Below are 22,464 nucleotides of genomic sequence, written 5' to 3'. Positions count from 1 at the left end.
GTTTTGTATTCATTGGAGATTAGGCAATCCATTGTTGAGGCATTTTATCAAATATTACATTCGAAGTGTTTTACATCCAGGGAAAGAATATTTCAACAAACACTTTTCCATACCATGAATACCAACTGAACATGCTTTAGACATAATGAGTGCTAAATGGAGCACATGTTGGAAGCCAACAGAAACTTCACTACAATTTGCTGATGATATTGTGAAATGTACATGTTGAGCACAACACTGTCAGTGACCAAGAAGGATTCCAAGTGTCAATGAGCAACATACAGTAGAAACTGAGCGTTTTATGCAAGTCACTTATCAGACAGTATGAAATTTTAACAGAGCTTAAAATTAAGCTGTCAAAATGAAATGGTTTTGAAAACCTTTTCCACATAATAAAACAATTTTTATGGTGCTAAATAGAAAAATTGCTATCAAGGCTTCCCCTGATGCCATTTCCTCAACAGTACAATGAAAGAAACACAAGAGCCAGTGACAGTGTGGACTGCTACCAGCAGCAATAGCCAAATGCTGCTGGCATTGCCCAAATGCAGCTGGAGTCACACTAATGCTCTGGTTGCCATGCTCAGAAACAAACATGTATAATTCACTCAGAATCATTCTACTTGCAGCGCCACAATAATCACGTGCACTGAAGAGCTCTCGTTTGTTTTTCCAGAGTCGCTCTGGTCTGTTCGGCATGCTGCTCGGGTCGTGCCACAACCTGGAAGTCACACCTATTCCCAGTTTATAGTTACCAAATTATCACTACTTTACAACTTTGTTTTTAAAAATATGAAGTGTCGCTGTGCTAGAATGCTGCAACTCACCATTGCTGTATTTTTACATTAGTCGTCCCTGAAGACTGCAATTACATCTCAGTTTGACACATGTGACACCTGTTAAGAGTCCCACCCTTCTTCTTTGCCTCATTTAAATGATAAAAACACCTCCCCTTTTAAACAATGACTTGTTGACTAATTAGTAACATTTAATTACTGGTGTATGAAGTTCATAAAGTATGATTGACTAAGATGCAACTATTGATTTATTAATTCATTTGTACATGACAGTTATGAAATCAGAATAATGAAATCATGCCATGAGGTTCTCACAACACTGTGTTCTGAAATGAGTTATCTTAGGGTAACATTCCCTACATTCATACTAAAACTAAAACAAGTCGCATGAACATGGCTGAACATGTTACAGCACCTTTTTAACGATGTACGATATCTTAACAACTACAGCCAAATCTGAACAACTACCACATTACGTGCCCGATGACGACGACGCTGACAACAACCACATCTGACTGCTGTAACCAAAGAGGTTTAGCCACATATTGCTGCAACTTGCAAAGGCTGTACTACTTGTCCTAAGAAGAGAGGTGTAGCGACAATAACCTCCCAGTAGCCCAGTCAGCAATTCCATTGTCTGTCATAGCCAAATTTCTAAGTTCAAGTCCCAGACTGGCACACAGTTTTGATCTGACAGGAAGCTCCAAATTAGTGTACTCCACTGTAGGATGAAAATTCATTCTGCAATCAACACACACATACTCCTGTGGCTACTGTCCCAACACAACTTGTCTGGGCCCAGTCGGGACACAGCACTAGGACTATATAACTTGCCATGTATGTGTAAGTGCTTTTTCTGTTTGTTGGCTAGCTCTGAGGAAGAAAATGCCCAACAGCTTAGCCATACGCTCAGTTTTGATTATGTGCTTGTCTACTGCTCAATGCCTCCACTATATGGTAAGTGCTTCTTTTATTTAGTCTTAATGATTCATAGCTCAAAAATTCAGCAAATTCTGATGGAGCCCACAGCATGAAAATAACAAGAACAATGGCATCAGACAAGAAAGATGGTAAAATGTAAACAAATATATCAAACAAAATTCTCACCTCATTTGTGCTGCACTGCACCGCAGCATTCTGGCACAGCAAGGCAAGATCTGCCCCGACATATCCCTGTGTGAAACCAGCCACCTCTGCACACACTTCATGAAGTTCATTCGTCTTCATTTGACTGACCAATGGACGCAACACCACCTGTAGGATTTGTTCTCGTTCCTGGTGAGTAGGCACTCCTAAGTGTATCTGCAAATTGAACACGTATATGTACAGTACTAGATTCAAACCAAACAAGGCAGCAGTTTAGGTCACACTTTCGAATTAGAATATTTTTTACCTGGCACAAGCCCCACGAGATTTAGTCAGAAATACAGCTTAACTTCAGTGGATGGTAAACCTCCACTACATATACAAAAAGAAAAAGCAGCAAATTAGCTATGAAGCTGACTTGACGTAACAGCCCTAATTTATATCCTTCTTGGTGGAATCATTACACAGGACATGGAAACATTCAGTGACCCTATTGTTACTCAACATCAAACAGTGAACCTGTTTCGTCTGCCGGGCCGAAAATATTTACATGGAAGCTTATCAAGCTAGAGATGTTCTCTTAACTCTTCACAGAAATTACTGATTTTCTCTTGCAAGCAGTGATATTTGGCTTCCAAGAGTCCACTATCCAGTTTCACATTGCATGACCCTTTTGGAAAACAATTCCTGAGGGGTAAGGAGAAAAAAAAAGTCTATATGTGTATATGGCTAGAAATGCAATCCAAGGCAGGTGCACACACTTAAAGGAGGAGGCTGGTTGGATGATTAAAGGGACAAAACTACTAGGTAATCAGTCCCTTTTTCCTCAAACAGATATGTCTGCATGAATGTACATCAGAGATGGTCTACCAGGCAAAACCCTGGGGAAGAAAACCCCAAGATCTACCAAAGATGAGATAAGAGACAAAAAAGAAGAAAGGGACACGGACAGGTCAAGAGAAACACAGATAGACAAACAACAAACAAGTCTAACAGACCAATTGAGAGGGGGGAGGAAGGGTAAAAGAGCAGTTAGGGTAAGGGCCGGGTTGGACCACAAAGCCCAGAGAGCCGCAGCCCTGCCTGGCCAGAGGCACAACAGTGTCCAGTCAAGCCCTCAATGGGTGGATAAGGTTAAGTGGTAAAGGGCTCCTTCATGAAGAAAACATAAAAGTAGCTCAGCTGCTGAGGCACTGCCTCCTAAACCAGGGGTAGCGAGTCGGGATGATTAACAGTCTGCCGCAGGATGGCTAGGTGAGGGCAGTTCAACAAACTATGGACCACCACCAAATGGCAATCATAATGACATGGGGTGGATCTTCATGGAGAGACGGCCATGAGTCAGCTAAGTATGGCCAATGCAGAGTTGGCAAGGACAGTAGAGTCCTTTTGAAAGGCCTGCATGGGGGACCTCCATAGGTTCGTAGTCTTGTTTATCACCCATAGTTAGTCTGGTGAAGTCAGAGTGAGCCATTTCATATTCCAGATCCCTACAACTTTATGACATAAGTCGATTGGAGGTCCATATCAGGGATGCCGATCCCAAGAGTCAGCTTGATGGTAGCCAGTGTGTTCATTCCCCAGGATCCCAACACCGTCTGGGGTCCCGACAAAGGTCACTAAGTGTCCACACTATTCAGGGGCATAATGGGAATCCTGGACAGCCATGACCGAGGAATGGCGAGGGTAACACTAGCAGAGATTTGCAAATGGCACAAGGAGTTGCTACACATGAGAAAGGACTCACGGCGGCACGAAAGGATATGCTCAAGAGCACAAGAGATGGCTACCAACTCCACAGTGAAAACATTACAGCCATCCGGCAAGGAGCACAGTTCAGTACGTTCCGCATGAGTACAAGCAAAGCCTGCATTACCAGCAACCATTGAGCCATCAGTATAGACTACTTCTGAACCCCAGGATGAGCCAAGGATGAAGAAAAATTGGTGGTGGAGGGCCTCGAGATGAACAGGCTTTCGAACTTCGTCATAGGTCAAGGTGCACCATGGAGGGACTCACCACAGAGGTCTACAGAAATGGGCCCTGATGAGAGGTGGTAGAGGAAACAACTGAAATTCATAGGGCCGCCATTGCAGGAGATGGATTCCCGTGTTTGGACAGACGAGACAGTAGTTCAGATGCTTAACAGAGCTGCATTTGGGTGTAGCGTAATTGACAAGCTGTTGTTGGCACCTGATCCACAATGGAGAGACCCCACCATAAGGCTAGTTCAAAAGGCTCCTGTCAAATCAAACCCTGCAGTGCTGTATCGGATCCAGTATCCACAATGCTCAGGGCAATGCTGAACTGTATGCCAGACTCCCATAATCCAGATGGGATTGTATCAGGGCTTTGTACAGCTGCAGGAGGGTAGTGCGATCCGCACCACAGCTAGTGTCACTCAGGCAATGAAGTGTATTAAGGTTCATCCAGCACTTTAGCTTAAGCTGGCGAATATGGGGAATCCACATCCACCAAGCATTGAAGACCACTCAAAAAAAGTGAGTTGTCAGTTGTCGAGGTAATGTTCTGGTTGTGTGTGAATGGTACGACATTGATAAAAGTACACGATGTGAATCTTGGTGGCTGAAAACCTAAAGCTGTGGGTGACAGCCCATGACCGCACGTTTCACATGGCCCCTGGCAGTCGACATTCAGCAACACCCACACTAGAGGAGCTACAGTGGAACCAAAAGTTGTCGGCATACAAGGAGGGTGATACTAAGGACCCCACAGCTGCTGCCAGACCACTGATGGCACCTAGAAAGAGAGGGACACTCAGTACAGAGCACTGCAAAACCCCATCCTCTTGGATATAGGGAAAACTGCACCAACTTGAGCCCAGAAAGTACAGTGAGACAAGAAGTTGTGCACAAAAATCAGGAACAGAGCCCAGAGACTCCACTTGTGTAAGGAAGCGAGTATGTGGTGTCTCCATGTGGTGTCATGTGCCTTTTGCACTTTGAAGAAGATGTGTATAAGGTGTTGATGTCAGACAAACGCTGTTTGGATGGCAGGCTCCAGGAAAATCAAATTAACAGTAGTGGAAAGGCCTTGGCAAAACCCACCCTACGACCGAGCCAGAAGACTCCGAGACTCAAGGAGCCAACACAGCTGCTGGGTCACCATACGTTCAAGCAACTTACTGAGAACATTGGTGAGACTGCATGACAACTGTCCATCTCTAGAGGGTGCTTACCCGGTTTCATTACTGGGATGATGATGCTTTATTGTCATTGCAAAGGAAACACAACCTCACTCCGCATGCGGTTGAAGATGGCAAGGGTGTGATGCCATTAATACACTGATAGGTATTTGAGAATATGCTTGTGGATGCAGTCTGGTCCTGGTGCTGTGACAGAGCAGTGAGCTAGGACACCGACAAATTCCCATTTGCTGAATGGGGAATGTGGTTCCAGGCAGTGTGTAGTAAAAGGTAATTGCTTTCACTCCAACTGCTGTTTTAGGACATGAAAGGCGGGTTGATAATTCTCACATGCAGAAGCTTGAGCATAATGCACAGCAAATTGTTTGGCGATGGTACAGACAGCGTCATTCAACGTAATACCAGGATTACCCGTATGTGTCTGGTTATCAATAGAGACTGTGACGAAGCAAGCTGGGATCTCTTTACTTCCTCTCTTGTTTTGCCATCTGCCTCCTTAAATTCATTTTTGACTATCATTAACATACACGAGTATAATCTGCATTCACAAACAAACAAAAAAGGGGGGGTGGGGGGGTGGGGGTGGGGAGGAGGCTAGCTCTCAGTCTTAAGAAATATAGTACCAGGTCTAAATTGTGTACTAATTTTAAGCATTTGGAAGAACAACTAGGGTTCTTAAAGTATTTATACGGCTCTACTCGAAAACACATCATCAAAGCCAGCCCTTAATTATTTCCAAAATAATTACCAGATTTGTCAAAAGCATTGTTTGCATACCTATATCTGTTAATTTCATTATTTAAACAAATAATTCTGCCTACCTTTGTGGTAGAAGAAACTGTTAAATTGAAGAAATTTAATGGATTCAGTTAGTTAAATGAGTTATGTTTTAACTGTAATTTCTGTAAATTAAACGTTGAACAATGTATAGTTTCAGTACCTATTATAGTGAGTATATATAACGACCCAATTTTTCGTCCCGAGACAATCAGTCCATAGCCAATTTTCAGACGGGAAGTCTGTGTCAGCGTAACAATAATGCATTAACTTAACAGTGGCATAAGTGTAACACCAATAGGTCGTGTGTTAAAACAATGACAGTGTCTGTTCAATTTATTTGAGAAATAGTGACAAACGTTCTGTATTATTCTGAAAAAACTGAACTGTGTGGTTAGGTATTCACTGCTCATAGATGTTCAACAGCAAACTACTGTAGCAGTATGCTGGTGTTTGCCTCCAACCAATTAATGAGGCTTAACATTTACCAATAGTGAACTGGCCATATAACTGTGTAATATTGGGGGGAGGGGGGGTTGTGAACAGTGAAAGTAAAGAACTGCGAAACTCAACTGTGCAACTGTCGGCTACATCATTCACAGAAGTCAGTGTTGAATTTCCAGCCCCCATTTTTCAGCTAGTATAACAATGCAGTACGTCAACACTGAGGACTATCAACGAAGAAATAAAGCAGGCGAATGTCAGAAGATGTATGATCTTTGCTCAAACCTGCCCAAAGGAGAGGTACGTGGTCTGATGGTTGAAATGTACCACTCCCAGCATTCTCACTTCTGCCACTATTAGGTGGCAGAACTGGGCACAGAGACATTTTAATGCAATGATGTGCGCCATCAATGGGTGCCACCTATGGCACAGTTAAAAATACACTCTCTCTCAGAGGAAAAAAAAAAACACTTTTTCCCTGTTAAGTAACAGTATACTTTTCCTATGAACTGTAAAACTTATCAATCCTTTCAATGGTTGTGATTTCATACATCGGCATAGAATTTCCCAGCACTTTAGAAAACGAAACTCAGGGGAAAAAACACATTTTGGAAAGATGTCTGGTGTGCAGCAACATGTACACTGCATATTTTCATATTATGAAAGTATAAATTCGAATTCCAGCAAACACCGCATGTTATTTTCCAAAGGATTGAAATTGAGATTGCGATGTGCTTTTGTAAGCCAGTTGTAGGTCACGTCCAGCAATCTCGCCAGCCGATGACAGCGGATATTCAGAGCATAGGACACTTGATGTAGTCAGCCAATAGCAACATCACTTAAGTAGCGCGAACACACAAATAGGAAAAGGTTATGGATTAAGTTAATAGACATAGTGTTGCTATAAGAAAAGAAAAGCTTTCATGTATAATATTGGTCTTTAAGATTAATAGGCTACAAGAAAAGCTAAGCTTTCACACATAATGTTGATCTTTAAGATACATCACACAAACGTGCCAGTAAATGTCTGATCTTCTGTGCTCAAAAATATTGTAAATGGTCGTCCTCAAAGATCTGATTTTTGAATGAGAGTCAAATGCTCTGTGATTTAAGAAATTCATCGGACATTCACGCACAGAGTTAATCTTGCGTAAAAGGAAATTTACTTTGAAAGTAACGCTTTTCAAAAAACCATTCGCAATATTTTCCCCACGACCTGTTAGAAATAGATTCGTTTTAGCAATTGCCAGAGAGCGTTAGGTAACAGGCATCACTGTGCTTGCGCAGCTGTGATGACGTAGGAAGCCCGTACGTTCGTACGTGTAAAACATTAAATGATCTTACATTATGTCATAAAAGATACAAAATATTAGAGAATACTCCAAGACCGTGGGAATTTTGTGAACCATACTAAAATGCATAATTCAGCTTAAAGTGCACATTCCTATGTCCAGATTCAGATGTAAATTTTCTTTGAGTACCGGTACTGTATTATCTCATGTTTGGTTCTTAATTATGGCACAATGCCATACGTGCTAGAAGATGAAAACGTGAACTTGAAATGCAGCGAACAGTTGAAGCTAGCCAATAGTGTGGAATTAAACACTTTGTTGCTAATAAATTGACTACCTCAGCAGAAAAGATTAATAAGAGTCAAATCTCTTTAACAAACTGACAGAAATAACTTCATTGTTCTGCAAGGCGATTAAAGCTTGACTGTCAGAAAGATGGAAACAAAATAAAATCTGAAACTAATAACATGTTTTAGCATTCCGTAATTGTGTGCATGTATTTTAATTCACTTTATAGCTCCCAGCCACAAGAAATCTGTTTTGTTTGCATTTGACATGAGAGCAATAAATGATGAGGAAACAGCAAAACCACTTAACGTAAACATGGGTCACGTGGAGACTGCCACCTCCCCACTACAACTCAGACTGCTCTGTGCATCAGGTCTGGATCTACGATATTTCCGAACCAGAGCAATATTAGACAGTAGCGCTCCCCCTCCCATGAGCGTTTGAAGTAGGACACCAAAAATTTAAAAAATCAACTTTTCAAAAATATCTTTATTTTGTACTGTACATCTTTCTGAAGAGTCTGATACATAAAACATAAATGTTCGAGGAAATGTAAGACATGTTATTTGGTCTTAAGTGTGCCAAAGTGCAGTGCAACACCTTTTCACACAATATTCTTCCATCGCACGTCTCTGTATTTCGCTCTGTGGAATTCAAACGTGTAATATTTTGTAATGGGTGCCATCAAACTATATTCAGGCCAGTGGAAATGAAAATGACCTGTGGTGCCTCTCCTGCTCCCAGTCGGCCGGCTTGACACCCTGCACCTCTTAAGAAAATTCTCGCAATTAATACTGGATGGGATTACTTGTAACCAGCAGAACAAGAACTCTTCAGAAAATTTGTAGTCTTTACTGCCTATTAGCTAATAACTTGCTGTTTTGTGTGACATAAAATTAAATATAGGATACCTAAAACGAGTAAAGACAAGAGAAAAGCAAGACAGTACACATTTCTTCAATCCTTAAGTGTTATCGTGTTAACAATGTCGAATTTTGCACCAGAAAGTGACGATTTGTGGAAAGCATTAATTTTTTGTTTTCATTTGAAAAAAAGTGCTGCAGAGTCGCATCGAATGCTTGTCGAGGCATATGGTGATCATGCTCTATCAGAAGCAATATGCAAAAGATGGTTTCAATGGTTCAGAAATAATGATTTTGATGTAAGAAATGAAGAACGTGGAAGACCACCACAAAAGTTCGAAGATGCCGAATTGCAGGCAATATTGGATGAAGATGATACTTTGAGTCAGAAGCAAATGGCAGCAATACTAAATGTTGGACAACAAACAATTTCTGACCATTTGAAAGCTATGGGAAAGATCCAAAAGTGTGGAAAACGGGTGCCACATGAATTGAATGAAAGACAGATGGAAAAACAAAAAACCATTTGTCAAATTTTACTTCAAAGACATGAAAGAAAATCAACTTTGCGTCGAATTGTTACTGGCGATGAAAATGGATTTATTTTAAGAATCCTAAACAGGAAAAATCTTGGGTTGATCCGAGACAACCATCAACATCGACTGCAAAACCAGGTCGATTCGGCAAGAAGACAATGCTCTGTGTTTGGTGGGATCAGAAAGGTGTGGTGTATCATGAGCTTCTAAAACCCGATGAAACTGTGAATAATAATCGCTACAGACAACAAATGATCAATGAACTATGCATTGATCAAAAAAAGACCAGAATGGGCCAGAAGACATGGCAAAGTAACTTTTTTTACACAACAATGCACCTGCACACAAGGCAAAACTGGTTCAGGATACAATCAAAACACTTGGCTGGGAGCTGCTACCCCACCCACCGTGTTCACCAGACTTGACCCCTTCCGACTACCATTTATTTTCATCAATGGTACAACATTGGCTGAGGAACACTTCGATTCCTACGAAGAAGTCGAAAATTGGGTGTCTCATTTGTTTGCTTCAACGACGAACATTTCTATTGGCGTGGTGTCCACAAATTGCCAGAAAGGTGGTCAAAATGTATAGTAAGCAATAGTCGGTACTTTGAATAAAATGTTTTTACTTTTCAATTCAAAATTAGTGTTTCAGTTTCACAAAAAAAAAAAACGCTCATTTCATACAGGTACACCTGGTACACCCTGAAATATGTATATGCTAATGTGTGCCTATCAGTACAGTACCAGTTTGCTGATAACTAACTCAATTTCTTTTAAGGAGATGCTGAGTCCATCCTGGATTTTCCATTGTTCAATTTCTTTTAATTATGATGAGCATCACAACTTGAAATTTTATTGATTTCAATGTAAAAACACAAGAAGCATAAAACACTAATAAATTATCCTAGCAACAGTAGTTAATTATAGAATTTCTTACAGTGCTGATTCACACAGTAATCACTCGGAAAAATATTTATGTAGCATGTCTACTTCCAAACTTAACAATGGGCTAGGCATTCCAGCCTTTCTTGGAAACATCTGATATCTTAGAAAATCTACTTTTGCCATGGAATACAAATTTCTACACACTGACAACTAATCCTAATAATTATGTTAACCTAATGAAATGGAAATGAAGTCCCATGCTTCTGCAGCAACTCATTTGTAGCATTGTTGTGTACCCACAGTTTGTAAATAGCAAGGTAGTTTCTGTTGGCGGCACAAAGTAACAATTACTTCCTTGAAGTCTGAATGTTTCAGATATGCTGTTATCACTAGCAATAATCATGCAACATACATTGTGACTGATAGAATAAACACATTTTACAGTGTCAGCAGAAGCCACCAAGCTGCTTCTAAGGATGGGGCTGGGAGAAGCATAAAAAAGAATTGCTGCAACAAGTTAATGTAAAAGCTCAGATTTGCATTCAGTGTAAAAGAAATCAGCTGTAGGTTAGCTAGGCACGTAGGAATCTCTCTGTTTTATTGCATAGTGAATTTAATACAAACAAACATAGAAACTAAACGTTTACCTGACTACTGTCTGTCTCCCTACACATCATATTCAAGGACATTTAATGCTAATGGGGCTCTCAATACTGCTACAGGAAATAATATTTGAGACATATATTATCTCTGGGCTCACAGGACACTCACCTCAGAGGACAACCTGCCTGGTCGCCTCAGAGCAGGATCCAGATCACCAGGGCGTGTCACTGTAGCAACGACCACCAACCCTGGAACACTGTCGGCACGTTCCAGGAGAAGAGCAAGTTCTCCTGCTACTCTTCTCATGACACTTGCACTTTCAGAGTGCTCCTGTGATCTTCCAAACAGGATATCGATGGCTTCCAACACCAGCACGCAGACACCTAGGATTACAGCTTCTTAACTTCAGCCAGTCTTGGAATAAACAATTACAGCATTTACATTTCAGAAATGATTGGGTGCATTAAAGAAAGCTAATAATATTAATGACAGCAGTGCACAGTTATTAATTATGATCTCTACATATGGAATGAAAGGAGAGATGAAAAATAGATAATTTTATTAAGAAGTGTGACTTGAAAATTAGCGCAGGTTTCTTATCAGTTACACATCTCTGGAGTGCAAATTCCGAAAGCAATATGGATCTTCTGTCTTGAATCTACATAATCAAATGAGATCCATCCTTCATGAAATCCCCCCCCCCCCTCCCCCCCCCCCCCCGCTCCACCAAGAGTGTCTTTCCGCCGTCCACCTAATCTTCATAACCTCTCGGTTCATCCCTATGAAATCCCCAAACCACCTTCCCTACCCTCTGGCTTCTACCCTTGTAACCAACCCCGGTGTAAAACCTGTCCCATGCACCCTCCCACCACCACCTACTCCAGGCCTGTAACCCGGAAGGTGTACACGATCAAAGGCAGAGCCACATCTGAAAGCACCCACGTGATTTACCAACTGACATGCCTACACTGTGAAGCTTTCTATGTGGGAATGACCAGCAACAAACTGACCATTCGCATGAATGGACACAGGCAGACAGTGTTTGTTGGTAATGAGGATCACCCTGTGGCTAAACATGCCTTGGTGCACGGCCAGCATATCTTGGCACAGTGTTACACCATCCGGGTTATCTGGATACTTCCCACTAACACCAACCCGTCAGAACTCTGGAGATGGGAACTTGCCCTTCAGTATATCCTCTCTTCCCATTACCCACCAGGCCTCAACCTCCACTAATTTCAAGTTGCTGCCACTCATACCTCACCTGTCATTCAACAACATCTTTGCCTCTGTACTTCCGCCTCGACTGACATCTCTGCCCAAACTCTTTGCCTTTACAAATGTCTGCTTGTGTCTGTATATGTGCGGATGGATATGTGTGTGTGTGTGTGCGCGCGAGTGTATACCTGTCCTTTCCTCCCCCTGAGGTAAGTCTTTCCGCTCCCAGGATTGGAATGACTCCTTACCCTCTCCCTTAAAACCCACATCCTTTCACCTTTCCCTCTCCTTCCCTCTTTCCTGATGAAGCAACCGTTTATTGCGAAAGCTTGAATTTTGTGTGTGTGTTTGTGTTTGTTTGTGTGTATCAACATGCCAACGCTTTTGTTTGGTAAGTTACATCATCTTTGTTTTTAGATATATTTTTCCCACGTGGAATGTTTCCCTCTATTAAATTCTAATCAAATGATTTGTACGAGTTAATCATAAGAAATGTTTAATATTCTTTAAATTAGTAGAGATTCCTAATAGCCTACTTCACTTCTGACAGAAGCTTTGAGCCATATGCAGAACATACAGAACAGCACAAAACAACCTAGATTAAGAGGCAAAGTTAACTTGAAAAGTATTTTTGCATATTTTATTGTGCTTGTTAAAGAATCGCACTCCAATTGAAACCGATTTTTATTTTTTTACAACAAATAGAATTAAGGAATAAATGTACTGAGAGATGAGTGCAGGATTCGAAGGAATTTCAAGAAGCTTCTGCAAGGAGTGTGGTTATTCGCATTCCACAATATTTAGTTAATTTCTCCAGAACATAGGACAACAGGGAGTGAAAAACATGTAAAATTATTCAACACAATGAGAGTTAATTCTGATGGCAAAAACAGAAAAATACTATTCAGATAGACAATCAAACCATTAGCTATATTTGGGCACTAAGACTATTACAATTATGCAATTGTGAAACATTACAGTTTAACACCCATTAAAATAACAGAACCTAGTTGACAATAGGAGCAGAACCAACGGCAAACCCTGTGCGACATCTCATTTTGTATATCCCCATTCTGGATTCAATTTTATTCCTGTGGTGCAGTCTATAAATGTGGTGTACAACTCCATCAGTGCAAAAGAATGGAAGTCTTACTCTAACTTTATAGCGCATGAGAGTCTTATCAAAGCCACTTAATATACTAACAGGATAATTTTTCTTGTTTAGCTCTTCCACGTATTCATTTGTATAGTCATGTATATCTTTTTCTATGGAGAATCTTGTACTAAAGCTAAGCTGAAAGATAGTTAAGAAGTTCTGCTAACAAAAATAAATCAGTGTTTTGAAAAGAGCTGCAAAAATAAATTGGGTGGCAGCTTCCATTTCTGCAGCAGCACATCACTACAGAGTTTAGTTTGAGTTGTAACAAGCTTCTGACAAGAGGTGAATTATTTTGACTCACTGTGTGTATTTTAGCTTAAATTCTTAAATTTCTTGTGTGTGTGTGTGTGGGGGGGGGGGGGGGGGGGGGGGGGGCACACTTGCACTTCTAGCAGCCACAGTTCCACATTTTAATTACTGTCTACTGTACTGGTAGTCAACCTGTTCCATACCATCCACTAGCGGGTGTTCCAGCTTTCTTTCACAGTAGGTGTTAGGGATTTTAAAAAAAATTTCATTACATTTTTCATAAAATTTTTGATAAAGAAATTGTTAAATAATTATAAATTATAATTTTAACTTGCTGTAACTCTGCTTTATAGATTTTATGAAGTAAAGTTACTTCCTAATTTATAAGTCATCATTACTGTAGATCTGGTTGGCAGTTAGAAAATTTTACAACTAACAAAGGTACAAAAGCTAGAAGTAGATAAAGTCTGACCCCCCTGGTCTAGCATATTTTTCCACCATCTTTAGTGTGGGTAAGGACTCTGATTGCTGCGTTCAGATATGAGCCAAGTTGGTGGCCTTTCACTCAAACCTCCAGTCAGTGCTGGCTACGGTCACACAGGTTGAGGCTGTTGCAAATGGTATCACTCAGGGGACCAAACAAGGCAATCCGAGATATGTCCAGTACGTTCCACATTTCCCCCCGATCAGTCCACTACTGTGACTGTCTCTGGTACTGCCTCTACTGCGGTGGCACTCCCACCCATGGGTGAGTGTAAAGCAGCAAAATACCTTCAGGGCTGGAGGGGGAGAACACAATTGAATGGCCTTCCCAGTTTTTCTGACAAACGGATTTCAGGTGTTATCAGTGGCTAACACACATCCTGAGGCAGATGAAGTTGCTTGCCCTGTTTCATAGGAACCCTCTCAACCCACAAGATCTTGGCACCCACAGAGAGTGGGATTGCTGATAATTCAGAGCTCCAATGTTTCATGCATGACAGGACCCCTTAGATATAGGGCTACAAAGAGGGGAAAGAAATTCAGTGTTCACTGTGTGCAGACTGGCACACGTCATTCCAGATAAGGAACGATTGCTTCTGGACACCTTGAAAAGCACAGGTTGCAGCCAACTGCAAGTGGTCACTCATGCTGGAACTAATGGTGTGTTCCTCTTTGAACCGGATAAGATTCTCCCCAGTTTTGGATGGATATCTGAATTGGTAATGACTGCTAGTCTTGCTTGCAAGATAATTACACAGTTCACCATCAGTAGTGTTGCCGATAGTACCATTGGTGGACCCTCGGTACAGAGCTGAGTGGAGGGCCTGAATCAGAGACTCAGATGATCCTGCAACTGTAGGCTGCAGATTCCTCAGCTTGTGCTGCTGCAGATTCTTCAACTTGTGCTATAGGTTGGTAAGGTTTCGGGTTCATCTTAAGAGGTAAGGCATCCACTACATAAAGGAGTTGGCTACAAAGGTAGCAAGGGCTTTGTGGAACGGGTTGGGCAGTTGTTTTAGGTTAGGGGGTCTCAGCCTCAGTCCCCTAGGCTGCAGGACAAACACAGAATGAGAGTAGACATAGCAACAATCAGTATTGTAGTCGTAAATTGTTGTAGCTATGTTGGGAAAGAACCAGAGCTCGAAGCGCTGATAGAAACCACTGGACATTAAATCATTATGGGTACCTACAGCTGGCTAAAGGCAGGGAGAGGCTCAGCCAAAAATTTTGACAAGACGACCTGAAAGTTTTCAGAAAGGATAGGTTAAAGAGTGCACAAAATAACGTGGACAGTAGATGTGCAATCGGCAGAGCACTCGTGGCGAGAGCAATAGTGACGGGGGTTACAGGCAGGCGCTGCAAGGGAAATGGTGAGTGCTGTTTGGGAAGTGCCATTCTAAACTGAAGCCAACATTAACATTTTTTATAAATATTAAGTGGAGTTCCTTCTCCGTCCACACTTGCACCGTGGCCATTCAAGAAGATCTACAGTCATCTCTGCTTTGGTCAGTATCTAAAACCAGTCCCACAGAAAATGCAACAAAAGCAGCAATTTATTTTTGCGTGCCTTTAACCATTTGTAACTTTCAGAGAAGCACATTGAATGATTTCTCTTGTTGCCATGTTAAAATTGGCTTCTTTCGCCAAAACATGGCGGAGTTTACACAGTCACCTCACTAACATGTTGCAGACACAACTGCAAAAGAATTCTTAAACAAAAATGTGGGCTACTGACTGCCATCAGTGTAAAAAAACAACAGCATCCCAAAACTCCCATAAAATTTGGCGGAAAAAGGAACGGAACACAGGGAGGATGGAATCTTTCGGACCTCGGCAGAGATCCATCTGAATTCGAGGCCGAGGAACTAACCAGGGAGGGGGGAGTGAGGAAGACAGGACAAAGAAGGAAGCTGAAAATCACGGCAAAAAGAGACGCAAGGCGGAGCCCAACCAGTAAACCCGCCCGAGGGTGGGAGTCGGGTGGGCGACGTCCATGGTCTGGGAACAGGAGAGAATAGGAAGGATGAGTGGGAGAGGAACAGATAGCGAGTGCATAAGACACCACAAGCTGGGACCGCCGAACAGAAAAGGGGGGGGGGGGGGGGGGGGAGGATCCCAGCTTCAACCAAGAGACTATCAATAGGGCTAGTAGGGAAGGCACCGGTGGCCAAACGGATACCACGGTGGTGGACTGGATCCAGCATGTGCAGTGTGGAAGGAGCATCTGGACCATAAACTTGACAACCATAGTCCAAGCGAGACAGAACTAGAGCACGATAAAGACTGAGAAGGAGGGAACGGTCCACACCCCAAGAGGAGTGGGCAAGGAAGCGAAGGACATTGAGTTTACGGAAACATCCTACCTTCAGAAGTCTGATATGGGGCAGCCAAGTGAGCTTGTTGTCGAAAAGAAGACCCAGGAAACAAAACTGTGGGACCACAGGCAATCGTTGTGCATCGAGATAGAGCTCTGGATCAGTGTGGATCGTAGTACGGCGACAGAAGTGGACCACCTGCAATTTTGAAGGAGATAACTGAAACCCGTGTGAGAGGGTCCATGCAGAGGCACGCCGTATAGCTCCTTGGAGCTGCCGTTCTGCAGATGCCATCGAGGAGCAACTAACCCAAATGCAGAAATCATCCAAATACAGGGCAGGGGCGACCAAAGGACCAACAGAGGCCACAAGTCCATCGATAGCAATGAGGAAAAGAAGGACACTCAAGACAGAACCCTGTGGGATGCCCGTCTCCTGGGTCCGTGAAGAACTAAAAACAGTACCAACTCGAACTCTGAATGACCGATGGAACAGGAACTGGCCGATAAAAATCGGGAGTGGGCCCCAAAGACCCCACTGATGAAGGGTAAGTAAGATGTGATGGCTCCAGGCCGTGTCATAGGCCTTGCGAAGGTCAAAAAACACTGCAACCAAATGGTGGCGCTGGGAAAAAGTTTGTCGAACTGCGGATTCCAAGCGAAGTAAATGATCGATGGGAGACCGTCCCTCTCGAAAGCCACACTGGGAAGGGGACAATAGATCCCGAGATTCGAGGACCCAATTGAGCCGACGGGCTACCATCTGTTCAAGTAACTTACAAACAACATTGGTCAAACTAATTGGCCGATAGCTGTCGACAGATAGGGGGTTCTTACCAGGCTTAAGGACAGGAACCACGATGCTATCCCTCCACTGAGAAGGGAAGTCACCCTGGAGCCAGATACGGTTAAACACCCGAAGAAGATGTTGCCGTTGTGGAGCACTGAGATGTTGAAGCAGTTGGTTATGAATGGAATCTGGGCCGGGGGCCATATCATGAGAAGAAGATAGAGCAGAAAGAAATTCTCATTCAGTAAAAGGTTCATTGTAAGATTCTGACTCACAAGGGGTAAAACATAAGGTGGAAGCTTTGGCCCACTGTTTCTGGTGAAGGAAAGCAGCTGGATAGGAGGCTGATGCTGACGCCACTGCAAAATGGGTCGCAAGATGGTCTGCAAGAACTAATGGGTCCGTACAAAGGCCATCTGGGAGGTGAAGGCCTGGGAGGGTGGACTGCCGATGGCAACCTCGGAGAGAGCGAAGTGTAGCCCATACCCGTGACAGAGGGACAGTAGAACCAAGGGAAGAAACGAATCGTTCCCAACATATCCGCTTGCTCTGTTTGATTAAATAACGGGCTTTAGTGCAGAGGCGTTTAAAGGTAGTAAGGCTGGCTACGGATGGGTGCCTCTTAAAGTGCTGCAAAGCTCGAAGGCGATCACGGATGGCAATGGCAATGGCCGTACTCCACCATGGGACTTGTCAGCGACGAAATGGTCCAGATGAGTGCGGGACAGCAAGGTTAGCAGCGCGAACAATCGCGTCAGACATGTCATGTAGGACGTCATCAATACAACCCAACAAAGAGGAAGAAAACACGACCTGTGCAGTGTATAGAGGCCAATCGGCACGTTGGAAAGACCAATGAGGTAACCTGTCCATCGGGGAGTGGGAAGGGAGCGAGATAATCAACGGGAAATGGTCACTATCACAAAGGTCGTCGTGTGGTGACCAGTGTAATGAAGGGAGGAGAGAGGGAGAAGAAAGAGAAAGATCAATGGCAGAAAAGGTACCATGACCAGCACTGAAATGAGTAGGGGAGCCATCATTAAGAAGGCACAAGTCGTGGTCTGCAATAAACTGGTCTATAAGAAGACCTCGTCAAGATGGAAAGGCACTGCCCCACAAGGGATGATGAGCATTAAAATCCCCCAAGGAGGAGGAAGTTGCTGAAGAAGGGCAGTTAAGGCAGCAGGTGTAAGAGTCCTGTCAGGAGGGAGATAAAGATTGCAAACTGTGACCGCAGAGTTTAGGTGGACCCTAACAGCAACTGCTTCCAATGTAGTTTGAAGAGGAATCCACGTGCTAGCAATGTCTGTACGGACCAACGTACAAACGCCACCAGAAGCCCGCAGGGGTCCGACCCGATTTCAACAGAAAACACGGAACCCACGGAGGGTAGGCGAGTGAGCATCAGTAAAATGAGATTCCTGGAGAACCACACAAGTTGCAGAGTAAGACGAAAGAAGGGATTTCAATTCCGGAAGGTGACGATAGTATCCATTACAATTCCATTGGAGAACCACAGAACGATGGTTTAAATGAGGGCTGAACACGCTAAATCCAGTCATACCACCGGGTCCCCACCCGTCACCAACAAGGAGGGGGCGACATCCATGAACGACAGGTCAGAATCCGGTTGTGAAGTCGGACAAGGGACCTCCGGCGACACCAGAGGCTCTTTGTCCCGGGACTTATGTTTCTGCTTCTTTTCAGGCTGAGATCGAGGAGGGCTGTGTGGCATAAAGGAGCCAGCTGCAGCAAGATCAGGAACAGAAAGAGACCGGGCGACCTGGGGGACGACAGACCACGGCTCTCGCAGTCGTCGCGCAGCAGCAGACCTTTGGCCTGGAAGGTGCCAGGAAGGGGCATCCCAGGAGAGGCGCCCTAGACCAGCACACGCCGAAGGAGTGGGAAACTTCTCCGGCTGGGGAGGGGGAGCAGCGCCCAGAGGAGAAGGTGTGGGAGCCGCAGGGGAGGGGGGGAGGAGAGGGGTCCGGGATGGGGGTAAGGAAGGGGGAGGAAGGGGTGAAGATGTAACCAAGGCGTAACTAGATGTCATGGACACAGGGTGAAGACTTGTATATTTCTTACGGGCCTCTGTGTAGGTTAAACGATCGAGGGACTTATACTCCTGTAACTTCTTTTCCTTCTCATATACTGGGCAATCTGGTGAACGTGGAGAATGACTACCATGACAATTTACACACACAGGAGGGGGAACACAGGGACTCCCCTCATGGAGTGGACGTCCACAGTCACCACAGAGAGGGGCCTGTGAACAGCAGGAAGACATGTCCAAAACACAAGCACTTAAAACACCTCATAGGAGGTGGGATGTACGGCTTCACATCGCATCGATAAACCATAATCTTAACTTTCTCAGGGAGGGTATCCCTTTCAAAGGCCAGTTTGAAGGATGAGGTCCCTTTGAAAAATGACACCTTGTACCATATTTAGAGACTGGTGGGGGGTAATGGACACAGGAATTGTGCCTAGATGGGTACAGGCACGAAGGGCCGCAGATTGGGCAGCTGAAGCAGTTTTGATCAGCAACGAACCCGACCGCATCTTGCTCAGGGAGTCCACTTCGCCAAACTTGTCTTCAATGTGTTCCACAAAGAATAAAGGTTTGGTGTTGGTGAAAGTATCTCCATCAGTCCTGGTGCAAACTAGATAACGGGGAAAAGGTTTTGCCCCTAGCTGACGGGCCTGACCATCTTCCCAGGGGGTAGCCATGGAAGGGAAGGCCAAAGGGGCAAGAGAAGCAGCACTTGAGGAATCAGTTCCACGCAGAGAGACGGCCGCACAAGAACGGCCAGAGTTCTGGACCCGTATGCGTTTCATTTGCATAGCGTCCGCCCTGATATCACCCACTCAGATCAGGGGCTCTCCTCATGGGCGCCACCCAGCCACAGCAAGGGCCGTCTGGCACGGCGGCCATTGCCGCGAGTTCCGATGCTCCAGGATGACGAGCAACCACTCCAAGGCATGCATGAGGAGGTCACAGCTCGGGTATCAGAAGTGTGATCCCTGTGTGTTCAGGGGGCTCAACCAAAAGGGTACATAGCGACCCCACCACACGGGCTGGCTAGCATGCTGGCTATGCACCCTAGCATCAGACAACGACGTGAAAGAAAAGGTGGAATGTACTAGGAGGGCGCATGTCAAAGACACTAGGTAAGGTGCTCTTCCCCAAATGGCTCACACTACGGAGGAGAAATTTTGTAATGGAGGTCAAACCCCAGTGGGGGACCAAGGAATGCCAAAAGCAGGAGATGATTACGCAACAAAGCCGAATTGTAAAACCAACAGAACCAGGAGGACAGCGGGAGACCAACATAAGCAAGGACACCAAGAGAGGGAGAGGAGTGGGCGATGGGAAAGGAGTAAGGAGGGGAAAGGAGGGGAAAGGAGGGGAAGGAAATGCAGCCCTGGAGAGAAGGAAGGCTGCAATAGCTCGGGGCCCCGTGCTCGGCACACACGTACCCACAAAAGAGTTGTGGACCCCCTGGGGGGAATCTGTACGGGAGGGATGCCAGCCTCCACAAGTACATGGGGCTAATCCGAAAGACACCTGTCACAAGTCCAACCCCACAACAGCGTATTGGGTCCAGCAGAGCCATTAGCCAGGTTCCCATAATCAGGTTGTCACAGGATCAAAATTTTGTAGAGCCACAAAAGTGTAGAGTGATCTGCACCCCAGCTGGTGTTACTGAGAAAGGGAGAAGAGTATTAAAGTATGACCAGCATGACTGCTTAAGTTGCCATAGATGGGGTAACCATGTCAACTGGGCATTGAAGGCCAATCCCAAAAAACAGTAAGACTCCACCACCCCGAGCATTTTGTCCCTGAGGTAGCGTTCTGGCTGGGTATGGACAGCACAATGGCGACAGAAGTGCACAACAAGTCTCGGTGGCGGAAAACCAGAAACTATGGGCAGAGCAACTTTTGTATGGTATCCTGCAGTTGGTGTTGCGTGTTGAGGAACAATAATAGATGCAAAGGTTGTCAGCATACAGGGAGGATAAAACTGTAGATACCACAGCTGCAGCTAGACCAATGATGGCCACTAGAAAAAGAGGCACACTAATTACAAAGTGCTGGGGGACCAAATTCTCCTGTACAAGAGTACTGCTGTAGGAAACACCAACTTAAACTCAGGAAGCACAGCGAGACAAGAAGTTCTGGATTAAAATTGGGACTTGGCCCAGCAGACTCCAGTCATGCAGGGTAGCAAAATCATGGTGACAGCATATGGTGTCTCATATCCTACACATATCAAAGAAGACAGCAATGCGATGTTGAAGCCGAGCAATAGCTGACCAAACAGCAGACTCCACGCAGACCGAATTGTCAGCAGTAGAATAGCCTTGGCGAAAACTGCCCCGATACAGCCAAAAGACCTCAAGATTCAAGTTACCAATACAGCCATCGGCTCACCTGATGTTCAAGCAACCTGCAGAGAACATTAGTGAGGCTAATTGTGCAACAACCATCCCTCTTGAAGGGGTGTTTACCCGCTTTCAGTACTGGGATGATCACACATTCTTGCCACTGAGACGGGGACTCACCCTTGCTCCTTGAGAACAGAAAGGATATGACATTGGCAATCCACTGATAACTGTTTGAGCATTTGGCTGTGGATGTGGTCAGTCTGACCCTGGAGCCATGTCAGGTCAGTGCACTAGAACAATGAAGAATTCCCACTCACTGAATGGAGCATTCTAAGATTCCAGGTCACATGTTGTAAATGGTAAAGGAAGCCACTACCACTGTCTGAGGAACAAAACGCAGGATGACAATTCTCAGACGCAGGGGCTCGAGCATAATGAAATGCACAATGTTTGGCAATAGCATCTGGTTCAATGTAGACATTACCATTCACAGAGGCACCAGGTACAACCACTTGGTACTGGTGTTCATAAACTGATTGAATCTTGGCCCCAACCTATGAAGAAAGAGTACATGGTCCAATGGTAGCAAGTCATTTTATGAGGTGGTGGACCATGGCACAAAGCCATTTAAAGGCAATGAGGGGCTCCATTGACAGATGTCACTTATAGCTTTAGAGAGCCCACCCGTCTGCAATCTCTAATGGTAACGGTGATTTTGGTGGTCCAACAAGGGACTGTCTACCAATGGGGGGGATCCAAGGAAGAGGGTGGTGATGATGGTTTGTTGTTGTTTTTTTGTGGTTTTAGGGCGCAAAACATCTAAGGTCATAAGCGCCCAGTATAGAACCATAGAATGCTGGGACCACGAGGGTAAAAAACCATTTTGAGGTCCAATACAAAGGGGAAGAAAAGACAAATCTAAAATGCAAGACGTTACGGAGAGTATCTAAAAGAGTTCGACAAGACACCAGAGTCACCAGGTAGAAGTCTAATCTCTTTTGTCATATTACTGTTTTGTAAAAAACTTAAAATGTGAGCCACAGCTTGCAAATCATCCACTAAAATGTCCGGCAAAGTGGGCGGCAGCCCGATCCTGAGACGTAAGTGGCTAAAATAGGGG

At 44.2% G+C, this 22,464-nt stretch overlaps 1 protein-coding gene across 1 annotated transcript in view; it reads right to left on the bottom strand.

Moving 5' to 3' along the window:
* Positions 1–22,464, bottom strand: part of LOC126418527 (spermatogenesis-associated protein 5-like protein 1) — a 73,665-nt gene that overhangs the window by 36,510 nt on the left and 14,691 nt on the right. The window contains exons 3-4 of the mRNA XM_050085332.1: positions 10,911–11,125; positions 1,905–2,099 (exon numbers count right to left, since the gene is read on the bottom strand). Coding sequence (XP_049941289.1) covers positions 1,905–2,099; positions 10,911–11,125 — 410 coding nt within the window. The remainder of the gene's footprint in view (positions 1–1,904; positions 2,100–10,910; positions 11,126–22,464) is intronic.

Source organism: Schistocerca serialis, chromosome 1, assembly GCF_023864345.2.
Source record: "Schistocerca serialis cubense isolate TAMUIC-IGC-003099 chromosome 1, iqSchSeri2.2, whole genome shotgun sequence".
Lineage (NCBI taxonomy): Eukaryota > Metazoa > Arthropoda > Insecta > Orthoptera > Acrididae > Schistocerca > Schistocerca serialis.
The sequence above is the reverse complement of the archived record's forward strand: the minus strand, read 5'-3'. Positions and strand labels throughout refer to the sequence as shown.